The following is a 26,049-nucleotide window of genomic DNA, read 5'->3' as shown; positions in this document are numbered from 1 at the left end:
AGAAGGCTCTAGGGGATCTGGCTTCTGTCTTCCCTTGTCCTCCTGTGGCCACATTGGCCTTCTAGCTGTTGCTCGAATGCTCTAGGCTCCAAAATTGTCCCCATCTCACAGTCTTTGAAACTGCTGCCCCCTCTCCCTGGAACACATTGTCTCCAGGTTTTCATTGGCTGGCTCCTTGTCATCATGAAGGTGTCAACTTGACTGTCACCCTCCCACAGGGGTTTCCCTGGCTACCCTATCTTATTATCACTGCCGACCACCACCACCATTCTCTATCTTCTTTTTTCCCTAGCCCCAGATGTCAGATTGTTTTGTCTGTTTTCTACATCATTATTTAAGCACTCAAGAGAGTAGAGACCTCATTTGCTCATTCACTGCTTAGAACATATTGAAACATTAATTTGTTTAAATGCATGAACAAATGCCCTTTGACAAAGACATTGAGGCTTAGACCACTGAAGTGTCTTATCACAGTTTACCCAGCTAGTGACTAGCAATACTGGACTCCAACTTAGCTCCAATACTCCAGCCTAGAGTGGGTGAAACTCAAGAAGGAAAGTTCTTACAGGGCCACTTAAGAGCAGACAGCTTCTCAGGGCAACATTCTTTTATGCTGATGGAAGCAGCAAATCTTTCAGGGATACAAGCCTCTGAGAGATTCTGCCATCTGTCGGCTGATGTGTTAGAGAGCCTCGGAAGGAGGTCAGCAATCTAGACTCTTGCTGAATGGCGCCCACCCAGGAAGGAAGGACCAGAATTTAAAGAAGCTTTTTCTGCCTATCTAGATGAGCTTTCTTGACCACGGGTCATATGGACTCATAGACTTTTAAGGACTTTTATTCAAGCTCTTTGCTTCCCAGTGATTGGGAAGTAACTTGCTCCCAAGGCTACCTCATGATTTAGTGGTCATGGTTCCCAACTCAGCCAGAGTTCTTATCTACCCACTGTAGATTTGCTGGGCCCAGCTCTGGGAGAAAGTACATCATCCTTCCATACATTTTGCTTCCATGTGTTTGGCTCATCAGCACACTGGTTTGAGCCTTCTCAGATTCAGCACTGGGGCCAGCAGAGGGGAGTGGCGTTGGGGTGAAACAGTCCAGTGGCCAAGCTGGGGGAAAGAGTCACATAAGGAAATTCACACTCTTTCTATCTTATTAGGGGTCCCCATGATGGGGAAGCAGAGAAAAAAAAACAAAAACAAAACAAGGATCTCTGAGGCTTCTTACCTGCTCACTGCCCCAGATGTAGCCTTGAGGGTGAGAGGAGACCACAAGCTTGCTCCCTATAGTGGACCTGAACTTGGCACAAGGGACTAGCTGAAACTGGCACTGTTTCTACCTGCCAGAGTATAATGCTGAAGAAGAGGGGGCAGGGATTAAAAAAAAGGAACTGCTAAATTCAGCTCAGCACTTCTTAGCAGGCCCTACCACCAATGCTGACCCCAATCCCAAGCCAGAGAGGCATGAGTTGTGTTGAACATTCAGACCAGTACACTCTTTGATCTGAACCTTCCTTTCTTGATCACCCCTGGAGGTTCAAAGAATGCCCCCAGCTTACTGTTCCTGGTGGTGCTGAAAGAATACCCATAATTGTTACTAAACAGCAGACAGAGCAAGGAAACATGCCCTCTTTGCCCAGCTGGCTCCCAGTTGGCACTTCATTATAGCAGAGATGGAGGGGTAGGTGGGTGACCTTGTCACTTCATTTGTACCCACATGGAGGTTTGCTGCTTGACCTGGGGATTGATGGGTGCTAGATGTTCCATCTAGCCAGCATGTCTACCACTGCAGGGCTGCCCACCTCCTGTTTTGTAAAAATCAGCCCTGGTTTCCATCAAATCCTAATTGCTCTGCAGCTGGCCTTCACTCTACCATGGTCTCCCCACAGAATGCTGGCTTCTGGCTGTTCCCTCCTCCGGCCAGAACAATGCTGGGCTCTGGCCGCTGACCCGGGCCTGAGCAGGCCTGCCAACTCCATGGCTCTCAGTCCTCACTTTGCACATCAGGGCTGGCTTCCCATACCCATGGCTTCTCTGCAAGGAAGGTTAGGGAGGGTTACCCACACATTCTGACAAACCACTTTGGGCCTAACTGGCCTTGTTCTTGGGTAGAAAGAGGACCAAGATGTGACTCTAAAAGGCTTAATTATTCATAAACATTTCTAGCAATGCCTCCTCTCCCTGTCTCTTGCACTGCTCTGGGGTGTTCATTCGACTTGGACTGATGCCAGTTAATGTCCTTCACTTCAACCTGACCTGAAACTGCAATGTCCTGAACAAGAGTAAGTGGGGCAGCCGACATTTCACGAGGGGAAGGTTGGCAGCCAGGCTGTGAGCTTACAATGTCCCATATGGGTCCCAGCTAATGCTTCCCACTTTCTTTTCTCTCTTTTTGGAACTGCTTCTTTCTTTCTCCGACTGCCCTCTAGCCCCTTCACTGCCTTGGGAAAGGGGAGCTATCATGAAATCTTCATCATCTCCACTGTTTATTGAGAGGTTACTGTGTGCCCAGTACTGGGCTAAATTCCATAGACTGGGTGTCTCATTTCAACCTCACAACCTTCTGAGGCAGGCTTGATGGCATCTCTACTCTCAAGCCTAAAAGGGATTAAATGATTTGCCCAAGCGTCCACAGCTTATAATAGTTGGAGCTGGGATTCAACTCCAGCTTCTTTGGTGCCCAAATCCTCATGCTTGTGACCCCTGCATTGCACGTCTCTCTTTCAAGAAAACATAGCTTGGTTGTACCCTGGAACAGAAGACCCCTGGGAAGCTGCCTTTGACCCTTATTGGGTCCCCTCAGCACAGATCATGCACATGCAGATGGGAACAGATATGTAAGTTGAAGTAATTCCCAATGGAAAACACCAGAAGGATCTGTAAGCCCCCCCCCGCCCCCCCCCGCCCCCCCCGCTGTGTGTTTGCCCTCCCAAGGCCTGGAATCCCACAGCCATTTCCTGTACCCCGGGCCTGGAAAGCCAGTTACACAGACCAAGAGTGTATCTGCCCTCCACTTCTTGGTGGCCTCTGCTTTTCCCAGTGGATTCTGCAAGGTGTTTCCTGTAGATCTTGCTGACAGTCTTTGCTGGCACATAGCGAAATCCATCCAGAACATCACGATGCGTTGGCCTAAGCCTGGGCTGAGTTTTGTTTTTGTTTGGCCTTAAAAAAAAATCTTTTTTTCCCCAACCAGGGTCATGGGGACAGGATGGAGGAGGAGGGAGATGAAGGTAAAAATATTGACAGAGTGAAAAATATTGAATATTACTTCTGTTTCAAAGATAGAAATGTCTGGGGGTGGGATGCAGCTTGGTGAGTTCAGGTTGGACTGTGGTTGAAGTCTGGGATCAAGGTGGCAGCTTGGTCTTTATAAAGTCTCAAAGTACACCCTTCATGGGGCCATGGAGGCTGAGCCTGGGTATAAAAGAGAGCTCCCTCCTGTTTTAAAAACAGCTTTTTCTGAGGAGTTCAAGGAGCATTTTAAATAAGCCATCCAGGGATGATGGAAGCAGACGGTATCCTGTCCCACTCTACAGGAAACTGCAGGGGAATTATTCCAAGTTACTCAGAGCACTGGATGGGCTAGAGAATCAACAGATCTCTTCCAACACTGTCTTAGCTCCTGTCAACCTAAATCATCAGGGCAAGTGTGGGAGTATTTTATCTTCAAGCACATAGCCTATCCCCTCTCGGTATGAGTGAGGCTATTAGAGCATAGTCCCCATAGAGATGTCATCCTGGAAGCATCTTTATTACTGCAGATTAATATACAGTTGGGGGGATTAAAGACAGAAGTCCTCTCCTCAGCAGTCTTTAGAATCTTTCTGTCGGTAGATATGGGGACATTCAGAACAACAGACCCTACCTGGCATTAATGTTTAATGCTCCCCTAATATACTTTAACCACTGAGACCATCCCAGGTTTGTTTAAATTTGGGGAAATAAACTCTCTGCTGTACCGTCAGCCTAGATAATAGGATGACTGCTGCAGAAACCACAGCAACAAGAACAGACAGTGGTATAAAGAGAACAGGTTGGTGAGGGCCACTCAAACCGTGGAGTTGATGGACTAGGTGGGGTGACTTAGGGGCCAGTTTCGTACTTGGTGGCTGTTGCCAGTTTTGGCCACAGCAAATTGTCCAGACAGATATCAGGTGAAGGAAGACCATATCTGGCCAGAAGAGGTGCCTAAAGTATCTTAATTACTTATTTAGGTTTGATTAACTTTTCAGAGATGCGATTCTAGACCCAGAACACAGGGAGGACACAGCATCTGGGATCATTACTAATGAAGAGAAAGTCGAACTCAGAGGATGTGTGTATATTAGACGAGGATGGTAATAACCTGAGACCACTAGGTTGTAAGGAACCCTAGACTACATCCATTCCAACTTCTCTCTCTCCTGCAGAATAAAGAACTAGGGCTCTAAGAGGAAAGGTATTTGTCAGACTCATAGCAAATGGAGAGAACCAGACAGACAACCTAGCTCCCGACTCCTGGCCCAGAATTCTTCCTACTACTTAATATTTTCTATATAATAAGACCCTTTTCCCAAAACAAACAAACAAACAAAAACAATCATTTTACTTCCAAATCCAAATAAATACAGCTATTTAGTGGAATAGGTGATTTATTAAATCATGTCAAAACTGGGAGACAGAATCTGTTTTGAAAATAGGAGTTTTTCATGGATGGTGGTAGAATCTTAACCTGCATTGCCAGCACTGAAAGTATCCAGGGTGAGGAAGGTGAATCTCTCAACTTTGTACACTGGGCAGCAACTCCTAGGAAATGTTCATTTCCCCTCTACCAACAGATTAGAGAGGTAAAGGCCCCAAGTGAGACAGAGATGGAAGGAGACTTGGAACCACATCACAGGTGGGGAAGAGCCATCAAAACTTATGAAAATATTTATTCTGGAGATGATTTAGGGAATATGACCATGCTGTTCAATTATCTTCTTTTGTGTAAGCTTAAGATGTCAACCAGTTGGGAGAAGGCCACAGAGAGGCGGTAGAAAGAATTTTGGTATAGTCAAAATATGGCTTAACATGGAACAGGCTGACCTAGCTCAGAGATGTTTGCATAGTTGCCAGATTAATCCTGGGATGAGACTGAAGAGAAATTCAGAGGAGGTTCCACTCAACCTCGAGTCTTGGGCCCTTGAAATGTTTTTGAGATTATCTATGTTCCTAATTCAGTGGCCCCACTGGGCTCATGGGAAACTCTGTTGGGAGGGAATGAGCCTGCACATTGGGGAGTAACTGGGGGGAAAGGGAGAAGAGGGAGTTTGGGTTTATTTTGGAAAACTTGTGCCAGCTGATTTCCATCTTCATTATTTTTCATCCTCATAAATATAACAGTCACCTTTCTTCAGAACAAGGAAAATGAAGCCAGAGGAGTTTATGTATCCCGCCCAGCTGGAATGAGTCAGTGGGCTGGGTTCAAAAGTCCATTCTCCAAGACATTCATAAGCCTGAGCATGTCCAGTGAAATGTTATCAGAACTGCATCAGGCAGAGTCTTGGGGGGCTGATGATCCCAGGAACAGAGAAGTAGTAGCATCATTGTCTACAGACCCAGATTGTGGGACAGTCCTGAAAAGTCCCCCATTCAAGCTTCTATCACCCAGGGAAGTTGGCATTTACTTAAGGTCTTCCCATTGTTTAGAATATCCTCCTTCTTTTCTTTCCATGTTCAAAACTCAACACATTTTTTTCTTGGCCAGCTCATGGCAGTGGAACTGGCCATGGACAGTTACAGCCAGATACAGTGAGTGAAGCAGCTGTATCTTAGAGGAAGATGGAGTGGGAGGTTTTCAGGAAGTAATCAATATATGCCAGGTTGGAAAAGGTATCTTCCTTTACCCAGTACCTATTTACTGAGCACCTACTATGTTCTAGGCACTGTGTGAGATATGGGTGATATAGTGATAAGCAAAACAAGTCATGATCTCAATTTAGTGTGTAATGCTAGGAAATGAGACATTATTCAAGTGAATTCCCAAACAAACTTACAAACTGAGCAATATGAGAGTACTATCAGGACTACTATTTTAATCTGGTGCTGAAGGAGGGGTCAGGGAAATCCTCCTCTGAGGAAGTATCTCTGAGTTGAAATATGAAGGATGAATAGGAGTTGCTAGATAAAAAGGTCTTATGCAGAGGGAATGACATGTACAAAGGCCCTGAGGCCCTTGCACCTGAGCAGAGTTAGACCAGTGTTGACAATCAAGTGTCCAGTAGAGTTCACTTGTCTCCTCCCTTGTCACCCTTCTTGGTCCTAAGCCCTGTGCTCCCCTCCCCAAACCATGAGGCGTTAGGCTGATTACTGGACTTCTCTGTTTTAGAGAGGTAACCCCACCTCAAGGTTCTCATCTATGGCTTATGTGAATTCTCATCTATGGCTTATGTGAATTCTCTGATAATTAAGCCTTAAGAATTTTCCTTTACTCTGCACGTCTGCTGCATCTGAATTGGCTGATTGTTTCAGATTTGTGAAATGTCAAGCAGATAAGATAAGCTTTGTTAGCAGACATATGTTGATTTAATTTCTGGCTGTGTAACCTCTGACATGTTTCTTATCTATTCTGAGTCTTGTTTTCTTGATCTACCCAATGGAAAAAATGCTCTTGCAAGTTAGTTTCAAGGATTAGCTGTAACACTGGTAAGGTGTGTCTGTTTTGTTCACTGTGTATTTCCACCACCTGACAGAGTGCCTGACACATAGTAGCCACTCAGGAAATTTTTACTGAATGCACAAGAGGCTCAGGCACTATGGATTGCATTCAGGTTTGACGGGTGAGTAGTTCATTCATTCATTCTTTCTTCTTTTTTTTTTAACCATTGTCACAATTTCCTATCACACTACAAGGGCAGGTTGTGTGCAAAGATGCCAGGGACAGGTTTATCATTCTGCTGTTACCCACTTTGACCAAAGAGGGCAGCCTTAAGCATTCTTTACTTCTGTATTTTCTTTAAAACAAGGCTGGCTTCCTTAAACGGCTCTTGTATCTAATCTCCAGCCATTCTTCCACACTTTCAACGTTAGCTACTTTTGATAACTGTCTTGGGGATTGAAGATCTATAGTCTTGCCTTCTTTTTCTTCATACCTGTTTCTGCCTGAGTGCCCACTACCTGGGTCCTGAGCCAGTGGGAATGTTCTGAGTAAGCCAGGCAGGGGAGCACCTGCTTTAAATGGGAACCCCTGCACTCGGTCCACCTGGTGTCCAGAGTCTTCCTGGCTGAAGTTAGGGAAGTTAAAGAGAGAAAGGAAGCCTTGACTGTTTTAAAAGCTACCCAAAGGGTTATTATAAATGTACCACATTCTTTTTGGCATCTGTGCTACATAATCCCCCGAGACAGAGAGGGGAGCAGACATTGCTTCTTACTGAAACCACAACAAAGTCTCTTATCCATCCTCACTGCATTTTGGGAACAGATTCACTCCCTGTCTGCAAAGACACATCTGCAGGTCTGCTGTACAAACGAGGGAGGTCCCTTTGCTTTACAGTTCCTTGGCTTCCCTACTCCTGGACCTCTCCTGGAGTCCCTCTGCTCTCCTAGCAAACAAAATCCCAATTAGCAGAAAAATAAAATACTATAGACACCTTCTGAGATGTTGCCAACCATTCTGGTCTCACAGAAATGACCTGACCTGAAAGCTCTAAGTTCCGAGAACCATTCGTCGGCACGGTATTTTTCTGGGCACTGCTTCAAAGGGGCCATGGTTGAAAACCAGGCTGCTATTCTGGTGGCCTCTTGTTTGGGATAAAGTTTCCCATGGGCCCCAGGGGAGGGCTGGAGCACTCGGCAGGGTGTATTCTGGGCACCCCTGACCTGTGTGCCTGCACAACAGTGAGCAGGTCAGTGCCTCTGAACCAAGTAGGGTAGAGCTTTCTAGAGATCAGCAGGCTTCCTAGGCTCTGGCATACACTGAGCTGAGCCAGCCAAAGCACCCGAGGTAAGACGACTGGGAGAGATTAAGGGGCTTGGAGGAAGGTGTTGGGGGAGACATGGATTCCTTAAATCTTAACTTTGGAGATCAGAAACAGGATGTGAACTGGAATGGGACCATTAATGGGTCTAATGCAAAGTGGGGCAAACAAGTTCTGAACATGTTTCTAGGGGTTTCTTGAGGCTTTGGGGCCCTCCTATCAGCTGACCATTCAGGCACACATTGGGCACATATTAACATAAGGGTCGCTGGCCAGGATGAAGTGATTTCTCTATCACTGCCCACCTGAGAAATGACATGTGTTGGAGCAAGACCCAGCCTATACAGAGTTGGGCATTCCTGCCGACCTCTTGGCTTCCACCATCCCCTGCCCCTTGTCACACACACTGCTTTCTATTACTCTGATAGGCTAGGCTCTCCAGCCTCTGGGCCTTCACCTCTGCTCCCTCCTCCACCTGAAGGCCTTTTAATCCTCTTCACTTGAGCTGACCCCTGCTGATTTCTCAGATCTCAGCAAGGCAAAATGTCTCCCACCTACAGCATCCATAGCACCACCAGGTCTTACCTAGGGAATAAGGACCATCTTAGAAGGGAGATGGTGTTACTGTGCTCTAGGTTTCTAAATGGCTAATAAGGCAACTACCCCAAAGTGTTCACCAAGCATGATCAGAATGACTGAGACTTTTGCTCTGCAGAGGGTGACCAGGAGGAGAATGCCAATACCCCAAAGTACAGAAATTGCCTAGCTTGGCCAAGTGTGTCTGATACATACTCCTGTGGCTTCCTGGGCTATAATCACTTGTCTTTTTGTCTCAGGATATAAATAACCTTCGTGAAGGTAGGACCTTGTCTACCTGCTGACTGCTGAATCCCCAAGGCGTAGCAGAAGATCCAAGGCATGTAGTCGAACACTTCTGAAGTAATAGTGAATAAGTGATTTAATTCCAACTCATGCTAGAAGGAGAAGGATGAGGAGGAGAAGGGAAGGGAGGAGGAAGGAAGAGAAGAAGGAGGAGGAAAGTGGGGAGGGAGGAGGAGAAAGGAGGCATAAGAGGGAGGGGGAGGGGGGAGGAGGAGGAGAAAAGGGAGGAAGAGAGAAGGGAGGAGGAGAAAAGAAGAGGGAGGGAGGGGGGAGGACTCAGGTGGAGGAGGGTGGAGGAGAACAGAGAAGGAGGAGGAGGAGGAGAATAAGGAGGTGGCACCACTGACCTTTCTGATGCTAAACCTTGGGTTTCTTAACTGAAGTTTGCCCCCCCCCACAGGCATTTGTTAACTTAGGCCTCTTGTAAATGGACCCCATGACTCCCCTCTTTTTAGATATGAATCTTCAGCATTTGGATATTAGAGTCCCATTCTAGCTTCTCAGATCACACTTCTACCTGCCTCCCTCTCTTCTTTTCTGGGTGATGTTTAGGAGCTCAGACTCCTGACCTGCACTCCAAAAGCTTGAACCCAAATCCATCTGTCTCCTTTTATTGCATTACCTTTGATTCCCTCCTGTAGCCTCATTCTTCATTCAACAAACACTTGGAGAAACCTTGCCATATTCCAGGCACCTTGTCAGGTGCTAGAGTCAGATGCAGGCCTATTATCTAACAATTCAGGCTACTGAGTGCCAAGCAACTGACCATTAAGGTAGAACATCTTTGGGAAAAAAGGAAGCCAAGAAGACTGGAGGGATTTAGTGTGGTCTAAGGTGGGCAGAAGTCTTACTGGAGGAGGTGGCATTTCAGGTAGGTAGGTCTTATAGGGAAACAGACGTGTAGGCAAATGACTGGGGAGAAAGTCATTCTCACTGAGACAATGGGCATCACAGGGCAGGTCAGTGTAGTGGGGGCAGGGAGCAGGGAAGTTATAAGGGGTGCTGGAGGCTTTGCAGTGGCAGGACTTGGGATGAGATCCAAACCCCAGAGACCCATTTATACATCACTGTGCTATTCAAAATAATCCTGTTATGTTGCAAAACCAAGGGAGGCTTGGGGGGCTGTGGGTAGGGTTGTCACTCCCATCTGTTACTGAGAGAATGTGGGGGGGCTCTGGGGAAGGATCTCCCTTCCTACTTTCTGTACTTTGGGGTACTGACATCTCCCCTCTGGCCATCCTTTGCAGGACAAAAGCTTCAGCAATTCTAAGGCTTTGGTAAACCCTTTGGGGCAGTCACCTTACCAGCCTTTTAGAAACCCAGATCATAGGAACAGCACCTCCCTTCTCAGATGGTCCTCACCACACCGCCCCCCCCCCAAGTAAGTCAGCCCTGTATCCTAGGACTTTAACCCTGTTCTGGGTCAAATGATCTGTACCTTTCTCCCAAACTGGCTGTGGCTACAGGAAGAAATTGAGGGTGGCTGACTTTGAAAGTGGTTACACTGCAAATGAAATGTATTAATGCCAAGTCCAGACATATACCTAGGTGGTGACTCTTAAATTTTGTCTTTTAATAGTTTAAAATCAAGATTGCCACTTAAAACATGAAAGCTGGAGTAAGACACAGAGTTTGCTTGTGTTCCTTTTGGATAATCTCAAAGTACCAGGCAACTTGACCTTTCTGGACCTGTGTTCCCTTTGCTTGCCTCTCTGGGCCCCTTCATTTGATATACATACAACTGACATCAGCTGAGGCCCCAACATGTTTCCCGGACTGCTCAGGCAGAAACCCACACTGCTTCCAAGGTGAGGAGAGCGAGGAGCCCACAAGTGCCTCCTCCCCCCGCAGACCCCTGTTTGCCGGGAGGCCCTCCCCAGGACAGCCTTGCCTCGAGGTCCCTAGAACACAAGGCAGGCACTGAGAAAAGAGGCTCTGTGCAGAGAGGTTTTAATATCCTCCTGCTTTTAATAGCTTTCCCTGAGATGGAAACTTGGGTTGAAATGATTTGCAGCTCTCCAGATTTTTCTGAGAGTGTGTGTGTATTTGAGTTTATTTTTAGCCACAGGGGTTCATTCCGTGCCAAAAAAACCTGCTTAAATAAAACCAAGATTAATATTTTTACTTAACGGAAAGAGTTAGTCAGGACAGGCTTTGAACTAGAGACTCCCTATCTTGATTTGGGAGTGCATCTTAACTGTCTGGTCCTGGCTTTGACACCAACAAAAAAAGGCCTTTGAAACTGACAGAGAGAAGTGCCCTCAGGGGACCAGGATAGGATGCCCGGAAGAGCCTATCGTGAGACTTCTCCAAGGGGCACTCTTCCTCACAGGGGTGCCCCTCCCTGCTCCCCTCCTGTTCTCCAGGGCCATCTTCCTGGAAAGGTGGGTAAGTGGATCCTGGCTCTGCTCAGATCCTGGCTGGGATTCTGCCTCACTCCCAACTCCTTCCTTGGGTCCTCCCCATCAGATCTGGTCCAGGCTTCTGCTTCCTCTGGATTCAGATAAAGCAAACGGAGTCTTTGCTTGGGGATGGGCTAAGGCCTAGATCCGCTGTCTAGGGAGCTCTAGCTGCCCCTCCCCTTGAACAGAGCTCACCCCTCTTTGTGCGATGCCAGCTCTTTGTTCTTGCTCATACTGCTGTGTTTGCTCTCCTTGAATACCATTTACCTGTTTCCTTGCCTCTGAATTCCCCAGGGCCTCATTTATCTCCTTGTCCCTGTGAGCCTAGCACAGTACTCCACAATGATTGTTGAACAGATGTTTATCTGGCCCTATAACCTGAGAACTGCTATTAACCCCTTCTGATGGAAGAAGGTTCAGAAAGACTTGGTCATAGGCCAAAGCTTACCCAGAGGAGTCATTTCTCTCTCTCTCTTTTTTTTTTTTTTAAATCACCCTTCATGTATGTGGCCCTTTAACTTCATACATTCAGCAGATATATAGTAGGGACTTCTTACATGCCGGGCTCTCCCTGGTTGTTCAGGTTATAGTAGTTAGTAAAGCAAAGAACCCGCCCTCTCGTGAGGCTTGCATTCTAGTGAACAGCACATAGATACAGATTATGTCAGCTGGTGGCCAGTCCTATGGAGCACAGAGAGGCTGGCCAAGGGTGACAGGGAATGCATGAGGGAAGATTATGGGGGATCATGGAGGCCCCCTGACCAGCTGACAATCAAAGTAGGTGAGGGAGTAAGCCATGTGGCTTTGGAAGGAAGAGTGTTCCAGTAGGGGGAACTGCAAGGGCAGAGGCCCTGAGGTGGTGTTTGGGGAGGTGCACAAGGAGTAGGGGGCTGGGGCTAGAGTGGAACAGGTTGCCATTTCCAAAGATAAGGAAGGTAACAGGACCACGGGTGAGTGAGGGGCATTTTCAGGAACTCAGTTTTGGATGGATTGAGTTGGAAATGTCCTCTTAGACCTCCACATATAAGGGGATACTAAATGTAGACTCATGTTGTGGGGGCTCTGGGGTTGGATGATGCATAAATGGGAGCTGCTAGTGTACAGAGGTACAAAGCCACGAGCTGGGTGGAAGTGAGAGGAGGATGAGGAACCCACAACTGCCCAGACTGAACACGTGGAGGTCACCAGTGACCTCGACGAGAGCTGCTTTGATGAAGAGAAAGAGGGAGCTTAGGTCATGGCAAGAACCTTTCCAGGTTGGTAATCATCACCCTGACCTAGAAACCAGGATGGAAAGTGACTTGCCCAGTGTTACAGAGTGACAGAGCCCTGACTGTATCCAAGTCCACACGTTCCAGGCCTGCTCATTCCAGGTTTTGTTGATCTGAACTTTCAGCCTCCAGGTCTTTGGAGAGAGGCTTTTGGGGTTTGGGTGTGGTGACACATGGGCTGGAAACCGGAAGGACCTGAGTAGGGTAGGCCTTCAGGTGTCTGCCATCTACCCTTCATTCCAAAGGCCCTTTCCTCAAACCTGGACATCAGCAAAGTATCCCCAAAGAGGCAGCAGATAATTGTGAAGAACTCTGGCCAGGGTCATTGGAGGAAGATACCAAAGATCATCAGGGGGATGAGGAAATGCTGGATCAGGGCTCTTGCTGTCTTCCTCTGATCAGTACATTTCAGAACCTTCAAGTAATCACCATCAGCAGCATAATAGTATATCATCTGTTTGGCTTCAGGGTTACAAAGTGCCTTTTTACATATACATTGTCTCATCTAATTAATCAGTCTAATTAACTTCAGACCCATAGTGTTGTGAGAAATCTCAGGGATCCTCAGGATTTGTGGTTTCTAAGTTATTTTATTTTCTTCCTTAAAAGCCTTGCTGGAAAGCACATGATGATATTCTGTTCTACTACTGATGGTGATTACTTGTAGATTCTTATTACCAATCTGAGGGCACATGTGTGAGTAATTGGGAGAGAGTGTGGGGTGATCAAAGGGATGGGGGTCACTGGAGGCTTATCAGGGGGGCCTTCCTCCTAGGGACAAATCCATCTCTCTGATCCTTACCAGAGCAGACAGTGGGAGTGGGGAGGTGCAGAAAATTATGAAATGTTTTGCAATCAGTACAAATCCCGTGAAAAGGCTTTAGGCAGTCCACTTTCTTAGGGGACCCACCAATTTTTGTTCTGCTGGGATGCAAAACCACCCTCAGGGTACCTGATCTTATTCCTCATAGTTGGAAAACGGGGACAATAATAGCCATCTTATAGAGTTATCTTAAGAATAGAGCAAGATAGCATGTGTGCATGCTTGGCACATGGGAGGGGCTTAATGAATAGTAGTTATTGTTATGAGTGTGTTCTAGTCCCTCCCTCTCCCCTAGACTTACAGACATGATGTAATGAAATGCAGAGAGCTGATGGTTAATGAATGGCTGGGCAGCTGCTGGAGCAAGGAAGCCTGGCTCTGCCTTCTTTGGATAGGCTAAAATGCAGGATCTCCATGGGGCACAAGACCAGAGAATTGCCTAATGGGCTGAGCCAGATGGGCTGTGGGCCTGTCTTGCTGTGGGTTTCTTGCTTACTGTCATTGAGCTCTTGGCCTCAGAAAGGCCCATGTGGATGGCAACCAGGAAATGAATATCAAGTGACTATCAGACACTTCCAGACCCCTCTTTTCTTCCAAGTCCAAGTCAAAAGCCTGGTAAGCCCATAGGCTAGGCCTTTATGCTTACCTAGATCCTGCCTGGTAGGGTCCTATCAAAAGAACATTCCCCTTCCTAGGGTTAACTCTAACAGTGACTTCTGCTTTTGGAGAAATTCATCCTACCTGCTGGGCAGGTGTGCCTTACCTACATTGCTGTCCTCCTAAAAACCATGCCTCAAGTCAGCAAAGTCATTCTATAGGGCCTTCAGAGAGACAGGAATGGGAGCAGAGTGTGTGTGTGTGTGGGTGAGGGGCACTTGTGTGTGTGTGTGTGTGTGTGTGTGTGTGTGTTAGTGAAAGTATCTCACTTATTTGATGGCTAAATCAACTCCTTTACCATGGGGAGGATCTATAGTGCTGTCAACAGGATCCCAAGATCTAAGACGGGCAGAATCCATGGTCTTAAGTTGGTATACATTAATTCATTTAAGGGATCCTTGATCTAAAATCCAGCCAAACTTTGCCTTCCAACCTGCTGGCAGAAAAATCCAACCATCAGATCAGGGTAAAAAGGTCTGGACTTGATTGAAAGTAGTTGTATGGGAGGTGGAAGGAGAGGGTAAGAGGCAGGGGCTTTCTCGTGGGCATCTTGTCCCCTCTGAATATGCTGACAAAGAGGAGATGTACAACTTCTGGACATAGCAGTAAGCTACACTGGAAGCTTGTTTGCCACTGGAATTGTTTTTTGTTCAAAACTTGTGCTGCTTGTGGTCTACATTACTATGGATGGAGGTGGGGGCAGGCAGCACCCAATATATTTCTGGAAGGGATAAATGTGCCTTGTTTCTCTTGTTTTTGCAAGCTCTTACTAGCCCTCCTCACAAAAATTATTTGAAGAAAGAGAATTATATAGAAATATACCTTTACATCTGGATCCTCAGGTGTATGATATACTTAAGAGGGCCCTACATATATTTACAGGTCTATGTGCCAATTATATAAGCACACATAGCCCGGTCAGTTTCTTCTTACAGACTTTTAAGTGAAAATACTGTTTACTCTGTTTTCATTTGACCTCCATATCCCTGGAAGCCCAGCTTCCTTTCCCGGGGCATAAGAGGCTCCAAAACTGAGATTCAGGCTGTTCGTCATTGCCCCTTTCTCTGACTGGTGCTTTCAGACACCTTGGAGGTTAGCCCTCTAGCCATGAACTTTTAAACTTTGTTTTCCCACTAGACTGTCTCTGTGGAGGTAGGAAATGGGACTTCTATTTCTCGTCATCATGCCCACCAGCACACCAACCCAGCTCATTCCTATGTTGGCTTAGCTGCCGGAGGACACTGGGAAGACAGTGTGGGGCCACATTCCAGCGGGAAGGAAAATAAAGAAAACCTTTGTCTAGCCCAGCCCATCTGTAAAGCTGGCTTCTAGCCACTACACCAAGGTGGCGGGAACAGCCCACAAGCTGCCAGCTCTAAGTTTGGAAACTGTCTTCTGTTGTTGTTGGAGAACCATGACCTTCCATACCTCCGCTGTCTACTGTGGCCCTGAGGCCAGAGAATGCTCAGGAGCACCCTTACTGCCAGACAAGAAAGTACAAAATAGCACACATTTGCATTGCAGAGGAGAAACCGAAGCAAATAAAGACATATTAATTCAGACCTAATGGGCAGATCTGAGGTTGGCTGGTGTTTTTACTCTGGAAGAACTTTGTGAATCTCTCTGGGAGAGCAGAATATTACTTAGTTTTAGTTCAGTGTAGTACAGTTTTGTTTTTATAAAGAAAAAACTGGTGTGGCCTCCATGCTGGGCCTTCCCTGCCAGCCTTTCTGGACCATAACCGTGTGATCGAGTTTGGTTCTGGTAGGCTGCTCTTGGGTTACATGTGGGTGATGAGATAGGGCAGGTCCTTGTGATGAGGTGGGTGCTCCAGACTTAAAAACACCTGGTATGTTTGTTTTGACCAGTTTATGTGTGTTCCCCTACCTCTCCCCGAAATTCTACACGGCCAGATATTTTGAGGAGTTTGCCTTTCTTCCCATCCCAGAGAGCACCCCAAGGCCTTAGCTTATGGTGTATGTTAGAAGATAATGAAACTCAGACAAGTAACAACAGAGGTCACTGGTAGGGGTGTTATTCTAACAGCAGTGACAGCAAACACACCATTGTCAGTGTCTACATGTAACCCTCACAGCATGAGGTTTATGAGGAATTGATGTAGATTAGGAAATGAAGACAAAGAAGGGTTTAATGACCTCCCTAAGGTCATGCGACACCACTGCTGGGATTCAAACCCAGGTGTCAGGCTCCAGAGCCTTGGAGTTCAGTGTAGTACAGTACCATGCTCTGCCATGCTGCTGCTCCACTAGAATTAGGACATCGCTTGTAAGCCACGTGATGGGCATTGGGCCAAGACAATCAGAAAGATTTAGGAGAAAGGAGGTTGGGGACACACGGGTTTGTCTGAGGCCACATGGTAGTGATGGAACGAAACATAAATGTGGCTTCCTGACTACAGAAACTGACTCCCTTTTCACTGAACAATTCTCAGATGAAAAGGTTCCAAGCTCAGGCCATTTCAGGGTAAGGAAGGAATTGGCTAGCTGTGTGTGCAGAAGCTTCCAGAAGTACCTAGCTTTATGGGACAGGTCTGCTTATGACATGTTATGTCTAAATGAAGTCAAGTCATTTTTGAGCCAGGGAAGGGGAGAAGCTGCTATTTAAAGAAATCCGTTTTGCAATTTCTTCCCCCCTAAGGCAAAGACTCACTTGGTAGTTTACCTTCTGTGTTAATGAAGCGGCAGAGGATGGAGCCAAATCAATTCAGGAAGAATCAATAGTAAAGTCCTGGCAGATATGCTCTCTGCCCAACAGTTAAGCTGTTACAACCTGACTGTGGGAGTTGCTGTAGAGGAAATAGTCCCTGGGCCTCTGGGAGGCTGGCTCCCTGCCAAGGATGCTGCTACAAAGTTAGACAAAGAGGTGGAGGCAGAATCTTGAAGGAGCTTTGCCTGGAATCTTGCCAACCTCTCGTTTTTGCAGTGGACTTGGAAACAGCCACTCGCCTCCTCCCAAACTGAGCTGTGTCTGCTAAATTGCTAACTTCGCCAATGGGCTCTGTGTTTTACCCTCCCTGGCAAGAAGTTCTGGAGGGGGCTGTTGGTTCATCTGGGTCTTGACTTCATGTCTGATAGGAAGAGTAGGGTCCCAACTCGTTTGGAGAGGAACGGGACAGAATCCAGTTGGGATGGCGGAGATTGTTTCCTAATAAAGGTTGTTTTGTTTTTAGAGATTAGAGTCAATGAATTGGGAAATGTGGTGGAACATCCAAAATGGGGAAGGATACCATGGATAACAGGAATAACAGAGCCACCAGAATGGGCAGGGGTGTGTGTGTGTGTGTGTGTGTGTGTGTAGGGTATTCTGTTCAACATACATTTATTCAGGACCTACTCTTTTTAGGAGCTAAGTATAACTGGAGGTAAAAAAAAAAAAAAAAGTGACAGGATCTTAGAACTGGAAGAGTTCAATGTGACTCAAAGCATGGCCGCTATACATGCAAAATCCATTCCATTTTGGGGAAGGTCCTAGCCTGAGAGCTTCCAGAACCCCTTGATGGAGACTCTCTCTATCCCTATGGCAGCCCCTTCCTGTTTCTTGCCAGTTTTTGTTATTAGATGCCTTTTGGGGGGGGGTGAGCTAACGAACACAACTTATCTGCAGTTTCTGAATTGTCTTTAAGATCTGTTCATTACTCTTCCCTGTGCGAGCTCCATAAATATCTGAAGGCAGTTACTGGGTGCTTCCTTTTCATGTAAAATACAAAAAGAATGCACAGTCTCTTATAATCTCTAAGAAATGCTTCCCTTCTCTGTGTTTTTACTGCATGTAGTAAATGCCTATCTTCCAGCCTTCCTCAAGTTGGGTCTGTCTTATACTTTTCCTGTTCATAGTCCATTGGTATTTACTGAGCAACTCCTTTCTGCCAAACGTTGTACTAAGAAATTTCAGAAGATCTTTTCTTTAATCTTCATTCCAATTTTTTGATATAGGTAGTTATACCCTCTTTCCAGAGGAGAAAACTGAGGTTCAGAAGAGCAAGTGGCTTCACTTCTCTGTCAGTTTCCTTGTCTGTATTATGTGGATGGTGATACTGCCCGTGTAAGCTGTCTTGAGGAGTAAATACATGAGATGTACTTCCTCATAGAGTTGGCATGTGATAGATGGGAGCAGATTTTAATGGCAGCAACCCTTCTATCGTCAGCATATGCAATTTTTGGTGATGATGATGATGATATGATGAAATCAATAATGTTTATGTAACATATACCATGTGGAAGACACGGCGCTGAGTTTCACATGTGTTATCTTACCTAATGCTTTCAGTTCAGGAGATTGGTGCCATTATTATCCTGGCTTTACATAGGAGGAAATGGGAGGCCAGAAGCAAAATTCCTTGCCCACAGTCATAATAGCCATACAGAGCAGAGCTCTGTTGATTCCTGAGCTCCTACTCCCAACAGCTCCCTCCTCCACCACATCCTAACTGAGCTACGCTTTACTGCATACTTTGCCATCTAAGTGCTGGGAACCAAGGGTCCCATCAGAATGCCGACCAGCTACAGAGAGCGACTGGGATGCTTTGCAGTCCTGCGGGCCCATCAGGACTCAGTGAATGTATGCATGCAAAGGAGAGCCCCACATGAGATAGCATTCAGGAAGAGGTCCTGGTGGAAAGACAATAGTTCTGGGAGACCAGGCAATTGCCAGATGGACAATGGAGGATGGCAAGAGGCTCTAACAAAAGCAGTAGATTTTGGATTATGGTAAACCCACAGGGTCAAGAAACTCCTCCAGGGGTGAATGCAGCCTAGGAATTTCCAGGGTTGGCAACTGTGAACGTTTGGGATAATTAAGTTGAATGATGACTGCCTGCCTTCATTCTTCCATTCCTCTCCCCACCTCCGCCCCCAACCAGTGTCTCTCATCTGAATTCTTACTTTTATAAACACAGTCATCTATTCAAGTTGGCCCAGAGATAAGAAAGCAATTCCAGGCACTCAACCTGAGATGTGATCCCTGATGTGGTTCAAGTCTTCCTAACCTCTTTCCTGTCTGTATCTTGCCTTTTTCTGCAGTGATCCGGGCCAAGGTGGTAGGGAAGAAGCTGGTGAAGGAGGGGCCTTTTGGCACGCTGGTCTACACCATTAAGCAGATGAAGGTGAGTGACAGAATCCAGCTCCAGGAGAACTCTTTGGTTTTTTGGCAGCAGAGTCCTAGCTAGGGGAGGCTAGGTGGGTGTGCATAACCCTCCCCACTGCTGGAGAGGGCATTGCTAAGGCAGAAGAGATGATGGCAGGAAGTCGGGGTGGGAAGGTGGCTGCTTCACCCTAGAGCCAGTGCAAGTGGAGTCCCTCAGAGACCATTGTTAAGAGGCTCAATTCTGGAACCAGATGGCAGACAGCCTTGTTCCCTGGCAACTGCAAGACCCTGGCCAAGTTAGTGCCCCTCTCTGGGTGTCAGTCTTACCATCTGTAAAATGAGGGGACATAGGACTAGTTTGTCTTACAGGCTCTTCTTCGAAGCTCTCAGTTTTGAGTTTCAAGAGTGCCTAGTGGTCTTATGCAGTTGCCGGGCTACCATTTACGTTTAACTCCTCGAATCTCTACGCTGAACTTTGGGTGATCACAGGAAACGTATCCTGAAGTAGGAACTGCATCCTCTTTCCCTGTTTTCCCAGAGCTTGCCTCCCAGCTGCTTAGCACCGTTTACTAAGCATATTCATATTACTGAACATATTCCTGAGCACATTAATATTATGAAGCACACTAAGGAAGTCCACCTTACCAAAAAGAACATCAGATTTGAAACCTGCAGAACCTGCTTCCGTATCTCAGCTCCACTCCCAAATAGCCTGCTTACCTTGGAATCCCCCCTTTCCTGGACCTCTGTTTTGCCACCTGTTAACAGTGCAGGGTTGGGCGTAGTGCCCCTAAGAGCCCTTCCAGCTCAGGCATTTCAGGATTCTAAGTGCCTTGGGACATGTGTGGTGTTACTTCTAAGCAAAAGCTGCTCTGGGCGCTGGAAAGAGGTACTTGTGTTTGTCTTAGCACAGAGGACTCACTCTGGTACTCACTCACCCTGAATGGCTCAGCAGCTGCTCCATCACCCCACATTTGTAAGCACCCCACTATGTTTAGTACCCTGTGTCAGAAGCATGGAGGCCACGAGGAAGATGGGGTTCCTATGTTCAGGAAGTATAGTCAGGTCAGGAGAGAAGACCCAAGACACATGGGCATGACTACTCAGAAGTTCAATATGGGGTACGCTCAGGTCCAAGTGGACTGCCGGTCCTTTTACTCACTGCTCATATTTGCATCCCCAGAAACTAGAGCAGGACGTGGCTCACAACAGGGACTTGGTGGATGTTTATCCATCTAATGGAGAAATGATATTGAGACCCTACTGGCCTGAAAACTCCCCAGAGGAGACAAGGCTTGACACCCAGCTACTGCCCACAGCCCATGGGTGGTACCCAACCATCCTGGAGGAAGACTTCCAGGCCTCATTATTCCTGCATCCTGAGGCCTGAGGTTTGATGTACTACATTTGTGGAACCTGTTGCTTTGGATTCAACTTTGGAAACACCCACAGCCTTCTGGTTATGTAATGTCCAGAGTCAGCCCTGGCTAGGTGCCCTTGGCTGCCCAAGTCTGGTCATGGGACCAGCTTATGTCTTCAGACAGCCGTGGGGAGAGAAGAGTTGGAGGGGAGAACCAAGAAGATCAACAACAACCAAAGAAACACCCACTGTATGCCCCCTACCCCCGCAGCCAGCAAGCAAAAATGCCGAAGCATGTTAGACAAAGCAGGGGTTCAGGCAACACTCCCTTCCCACTCTGGGACAACTCATCACATTATAGACACTCTGGCCAGCAGATCTGAGGAAACAGCTGGGAGACAGTGGTTCCTAAACTTGCCTAGCTTCCCTCTTCCTTCCGGGCATGGAGACCAGGGTGATCAGAATGTCCCATTCCTCCCCTCACTGGTGTCAGACCAGCCTCTGGTAGGGAGGTGTTTGGAGGCCAAGTTACATTTCTTCACCCATCAGCTTCAGAGCACACACACACACACACACACTCCCAGGCTGGTGGCATCACACTATCCATTCACTGTCCTTTACCCAGACTCATGCAACCAGGGTGCTGGGCACTGGGAAGTAAAATTCCTTGTTCTACTTCTGACACAGGTTCAAAGGGGAAATGACTTGCCCAGTCATGCATTTAATTAAAGACAGATCTCATTCCCAAGCTAAGGTGCTGGGATTCCTTCCCAATCCTGTGTGTTCTTTACATGGCTCCCCAAATTTCCCCACCATCTCGCTTTGATCATCAAACACTATGTAATGCCATTTATTAACTCTGCCCCTCCTACCAGCCCAATATTAGATAACTCATAGAAGGGTTGTTGCCCTTCTGTCCTGAGAGGCTACTGAATTCTGCTGTTCTCAGGGAGGACTTTGCTAATCAGGTACGGGGTATAAGGATTGGAGTAGTTTGTCTAAGCATTCCCCTCCCTTCCTTCTCTCTCTCTATGCTGTGAGAGAGCTCTCTTCTCTCACAGAAGCACTCTTCTCGCTCAGCACTGTGCTTCAGGCTACCAGGATAAAATTTCAGGATAGCAGGTTAATATTTGTTATATTTGTTATAACAAATATGAGACTCTATTCAAGTGACATGTACTGAGCATTTACTGTGTGATCAGGCATTCTGCTAACCCTTTGCATGGAACAGTCCTCATAACAACCCTATGAAGTAGATCTACATTATCCTCTATTTTACAGGTGAGGCAGCCCCAGACTTGGAAAGGTCATGTAACAGTCAAGTTCATAGGACTAGAAAGTGGCAGACGCCAGGGAAGCTATAGAGCCTTTGCCAACAGAGAGATTACAGAGCAGTGGAGCTGCAGGCTGATTCATCATTCCTGCCCCCTTGGGGGCCCACCCCACCCCATCTGTATGTAGTTTCCCCAGGGAACAAAAAGAGGTTAGTTTGCATTTGTCCGTTTGTCATCCAGCAGTGTAGCTCTTGACTTGCAACATCCTGCAAAGGGTGCACTGAAAACTCTTTGTAGGAGGGAAGAAGGAGAGGCCAGAGAGGGGAGCCTGCGTGAGTTTTGGCACTGGTCCCTGGGTGGCTTTGTTCTGGTAGATTAGAGAGTCTACCCCAGAGAGTCAGATGGGTGAGCAAGGGCTCCCTTAGAGCAGAACTAAAGGAGCTTGGAGAATGTGAGAATCGGAGCCGCCCTGTCTCACCTCTCTTCTGTCTCAGAATTCCCACCTCCTCCCTTCGAACTTCTCACCCAGATGAAAGGCAGGCAGACCCTCTCCCATATGCTAATTCCAGAATGTCGGGTACACATTACAGGCCTATCTCGAGTGTGCAGAGACCCACAGGTGTGTGTGGGGGTATACAAATGTTAAGGGAGCTTATTGCAAAATCAAACTTGGAGATAGTTGGAGCGGCTGCCAGAATTGGTCCGTCTAATCTATCGGGACCTTATCTCCGGTCAGGACCATGAGAAAGCCGTGGGCTCTGCCAGGAGCTGCATTTTATGCTGTGGAGACATGCTCCCAGGCTAACGTGGCAGGGGACAACACGTGGGGAACATTATGTCCCAGCTGGCCCTGGGCTGGGCTGGGTGGAGCGGGGCAGGGGGTGGGGGGAGATCCATGGGAAGGCGCACTGGTCATGTGCTTTGCATGTCCTGACTCTGGGCAGGACCGATTCGCTGGGCAATTGGAATGCTTGGCCCCTGGGGACTTCCTTCCTTCAGTGGTTTGTCTAATCAAATGAGCACTATTGCAAGGTCTCGCCTTTGAAGCTCCAGCTGGAAGCCTCTCTGCCCTCCAGCTCACAGGGAGCCATTCTCCTCCTTCTCAATGCCTGTAACTCTTTCTGGTCTGCGTATCTCAGCTAGCCCTCAACAGAGATGGCCTGCATTCTCACATGCACTGCTTCCCCTGCTAGACAGCCCATTCTATAATAAGAGAAAGACTTTTCTCTCATAGAAAAAGAAAGACTTTGGTTGCCCTTGGTATCTCAGTCAAGTATCTAATGTCTCTGAAACTCAGTTGCTCGGTCTGTAAATGAGAATAAAGTTGCGGGTTTAAAGGAGTTCATGGTGTAAAGCAGCATCCAGCACAGCGCTCAAATCCAGGCTCGCTGGACATATTTGCTATGATGGTGACATTTCCTGCTGTCAATGCAGAGTGAAACCCAGGCACTCCACAAGAAATATTCGAAGGCCCCAGATTCAGAAATTTCTTTCTTATATTATTTGGTTTTTCACCCCAGGGAAACTAACTTCTTCAAACTTTTGTGTACATACTACCAAGATGGGATGTCCAGAGGCTTATAGAGTCCAATGTGCTGTGTGTCTACACATGACAGAACTTTATTCAGCCTTAATAAAGAAGGACATCCTGTCATTTGTGACAACATGGATGAACCTGAAGGATATTATGCTAAGTGAAATAAGCCAGACACAAAAAGACAAATATAGCATAAGCTCACTTTTATGTGGAATCTTTAAAAAAAGTTGAACTTCTCACAGAAGCAGAGTAGAATGATGGTCACTAGAGGCTGGAAGGTGGTGGAAATAGGGAGATGTTGGTCAGAAGGTAAAAATTCTCAGTTCTACAGAACTAGAATGAGTTAAGTCTGGAGACTTAATGCATGGCATAGTGACTATAATTAATAACACCATACTGAAGACAAGAAATTTGCTAAGGAGAATCCCACACACACAAGGTAACTCTGGTAGAGATGGTTGTGTGAATTCTCTTGATTGTGGTGACCATTTCACAACATATACAGATATCAAAACATCATGTTGTTACACTCTAAACATACGCATTTTTATTTGTCAGTCTCACTTCAATATGCTGGGGAGAGAGAGAGGCAGAGAGAGAGAGAACACAACCCACTTAGTTTGAAGTTCAAAGTCAGCTTTAAATCCCTGCATTAAGAGATAAGGTTGGGCAAAGATATGGAGAAAGAAGAGGACTAAACCTTTCCCTCTGCTGATATGAATTCCAGTAGAACTAGTTTTAAGATAACTTTTACTGAATGTTGCACACCATGTGCTACTCTAAGTCACTTAATTCTCAAAAACATCTTATGAAGTAAATACTTTGCCCCATTTTATGGATGAAGAAACTGAGGCCCAAGGAGCTTAAGTGGCTGATAAGTGGCAGAGACAAGGTTCAGACTGGCTGGTTGTTTCCAGAACCTGAGCTGACCATTAATCCTCCAATGCTTTGACTGGATTAGGTCACCTTTAATGTCTTTTCCAATTCTGAAAGTCTATGATTCTCTGACGTCAGGGCATTACAAACCTATCATGACCCTCCTAAATTTGTCAAACCAATTCTCAGTCTCTATGAATATAGACCTAATGATACTTATAGGGTCGGTATTTAGGTCAACATGGGATTAATATAAAGAAAAGATAACAGAATGAGTACAATCTGCCTTTACCATATGGTTAAATTCAGAAGTGACCCTAAAAAAGGCAACACTGTACTTGTCGGACCTTATTGTTCACAATGCACAAACGTCTTGATTCTGCATGCAAGTGCTACAAGCCATGCTGAAATCAAGATGCCTTCAAATTCAAAAGGAATGAGAATTCAACTGGGCAGCTTAAGTCACTGGACCCTAGACAGGGCCTTGATCCTCATTCATGAAGCAGAGAGGACATGAAAGGGAAAGACTGACAAGGTTGTACTGAGGCTCTAATGGTCTGGGTCTGAAAGACCCCGAGTGAGGATCAAGTTGAAACATTTGCCAGGAACTCAAGGAACAGCCACACAGAGAAGCTGCTGGACACAGGAGGGAGTGTGGAGAATGTTTTTTGAAGGCCACACTTGATGGCACACACAGAGCAGTGCTCTTAGGCATGGTTCCTGTTAAAGCCAGAGAGGAACCATCCATCACTGAGGAAGTGGGGGGTACAATGTGATCCGCCCCTGCTCCCCCATGGCATAATTGAAAACCGAGTGTGGACAGCAATTCTCACAGTGCTTGGCTGCGTTTCCTCATTCAGCTGTTGAGCCTCTCGGGAGAAAAGGGTTAAAAGAGAGGCCAGGTAAATTAAAACCATCTGCACTGATGGTTGCACACAATTAGAACAGCATTTCCCTTAAAAAGACAGAGACTCCTGAACTCTGTGGGTCCAACAGACCCTTTATAATGGTGGAGGTCCTTGTGGATTATCTACCCCCACCAGCCAGTGCCCTCTTAAAACAAAATAAGGAGAAAACCCAGATCTTAGTGCAAATGGGAGGCACTTAGATGGGACAACAATGAGGTGATGTCTGGCTTTTTATTAATTACTGTAAGTAAATTAATAACGCATGCCAGGAACTAAGGGAAAGACATTGCCCTGTTGTAAACCCTTGGAGACCACCAGCCATCCTGGGCCCATGTGCTCTGAGAACCAGGGGGATAATGGGATTGGGCCACAACTTGGAGCCCCCTCCTACCCTTGCCAGCTCACACAGTTAATAGAGTTTTCTCAACAGATCTGAACCCATGTGAGACTCATGGTTTTCACCTGGAATCTACCAAGTGGGGTCAGCCTCGTTATGGTCACACCAGTGGTTCTGATGACATGCAGATAAAGGAGGCATAATAGCCATAAGTAGCATTTGGCTGTACCAGAGGCCCGTGGGCATGAACTTGTGAAGCCACAGTGAGAGACAGCACAGGTTGGACTCTGGAGAAGATTCTCCTGCCTGGAATCCTACCTCTCCCATTTGCCAACAATATGGCCTTAGATAAGCCACTTTACCTGTCTGGGGCTCAGGCTCCTCATCTATTAAATGGGCATAAATTGTTCCTGTCTCACGGGGCTATCATGGGAATGAGGTGGGTGAATATTAGAAGAGGATTTCTCAACTTTGGTACTGCTGGTATTTGGGGCCAGATAATTCCTTGCTTTGGGGGCTGTCCCGTGCATCAGAGAGTATTTAAGAGCATCTCTAGCCTCTTCCCATAGATGTAAGTAGCAACCACCACTCCCTCCCACCTGTAATGATCAAAAATGTCTCTGGATATGGCCAAATGTCTCCGGGGGTGGGGGTAAAATTGCCTCCAGTTGAGAACCACTATGT

The 26,049-nt window shown here is 46.7% G+C and overlaps 2 protein-coding genes across 6 annotated transcripts in view; one reads left to right on the top strand and one right to left on the bottom strand.

Annotated features, from left to right (window-relative positions):
• The window catches only part of SYN3 (synapsin III), a 453,379-nt gene that overhangs the window by 268,461 nt on the left and 158,869 nt on the right, over window positions 1-26,049 (bottom strand). The gene's annotated exons all lie outside the window — the stretch shown is intronic.
• TIMP3 (TIMP metallopeptidase inhibitor 3) overlaps window positions 1-26,049 on the top strand; it is a 56,754-nt gene that overhangs the window by 24,068 nt on the left and 6,637 nt on the right. Inside the window, exon 2 of the mRNA XM_082739476.1 lies at window positions 19,010-19,092. Coding sequence (XP_082595602.1) covers window positions 19,010-19,092 — 83 coding nt within the window. The remainder of the gene's footprint in view (window positions 1-19,009; window positions 19,093-26,049) is intronic.

Source organism: Mustela nivalis, assembly GCF_964662115.1.
Source record: "Mustela nivalis genome assembly, chromosome: 7".
NCBI classification, from domain to species: Eukaryota; Metazoa; Chordata; class Mammalia; order Carnivora; family Mustelidae; genus Mustela; species Mustela nivalis.
The sequence above is the reverse complement of the archived record's forward strand: the minus strand, read 5'-3'. Positions and strand labels throughout refer to the sequence as shown.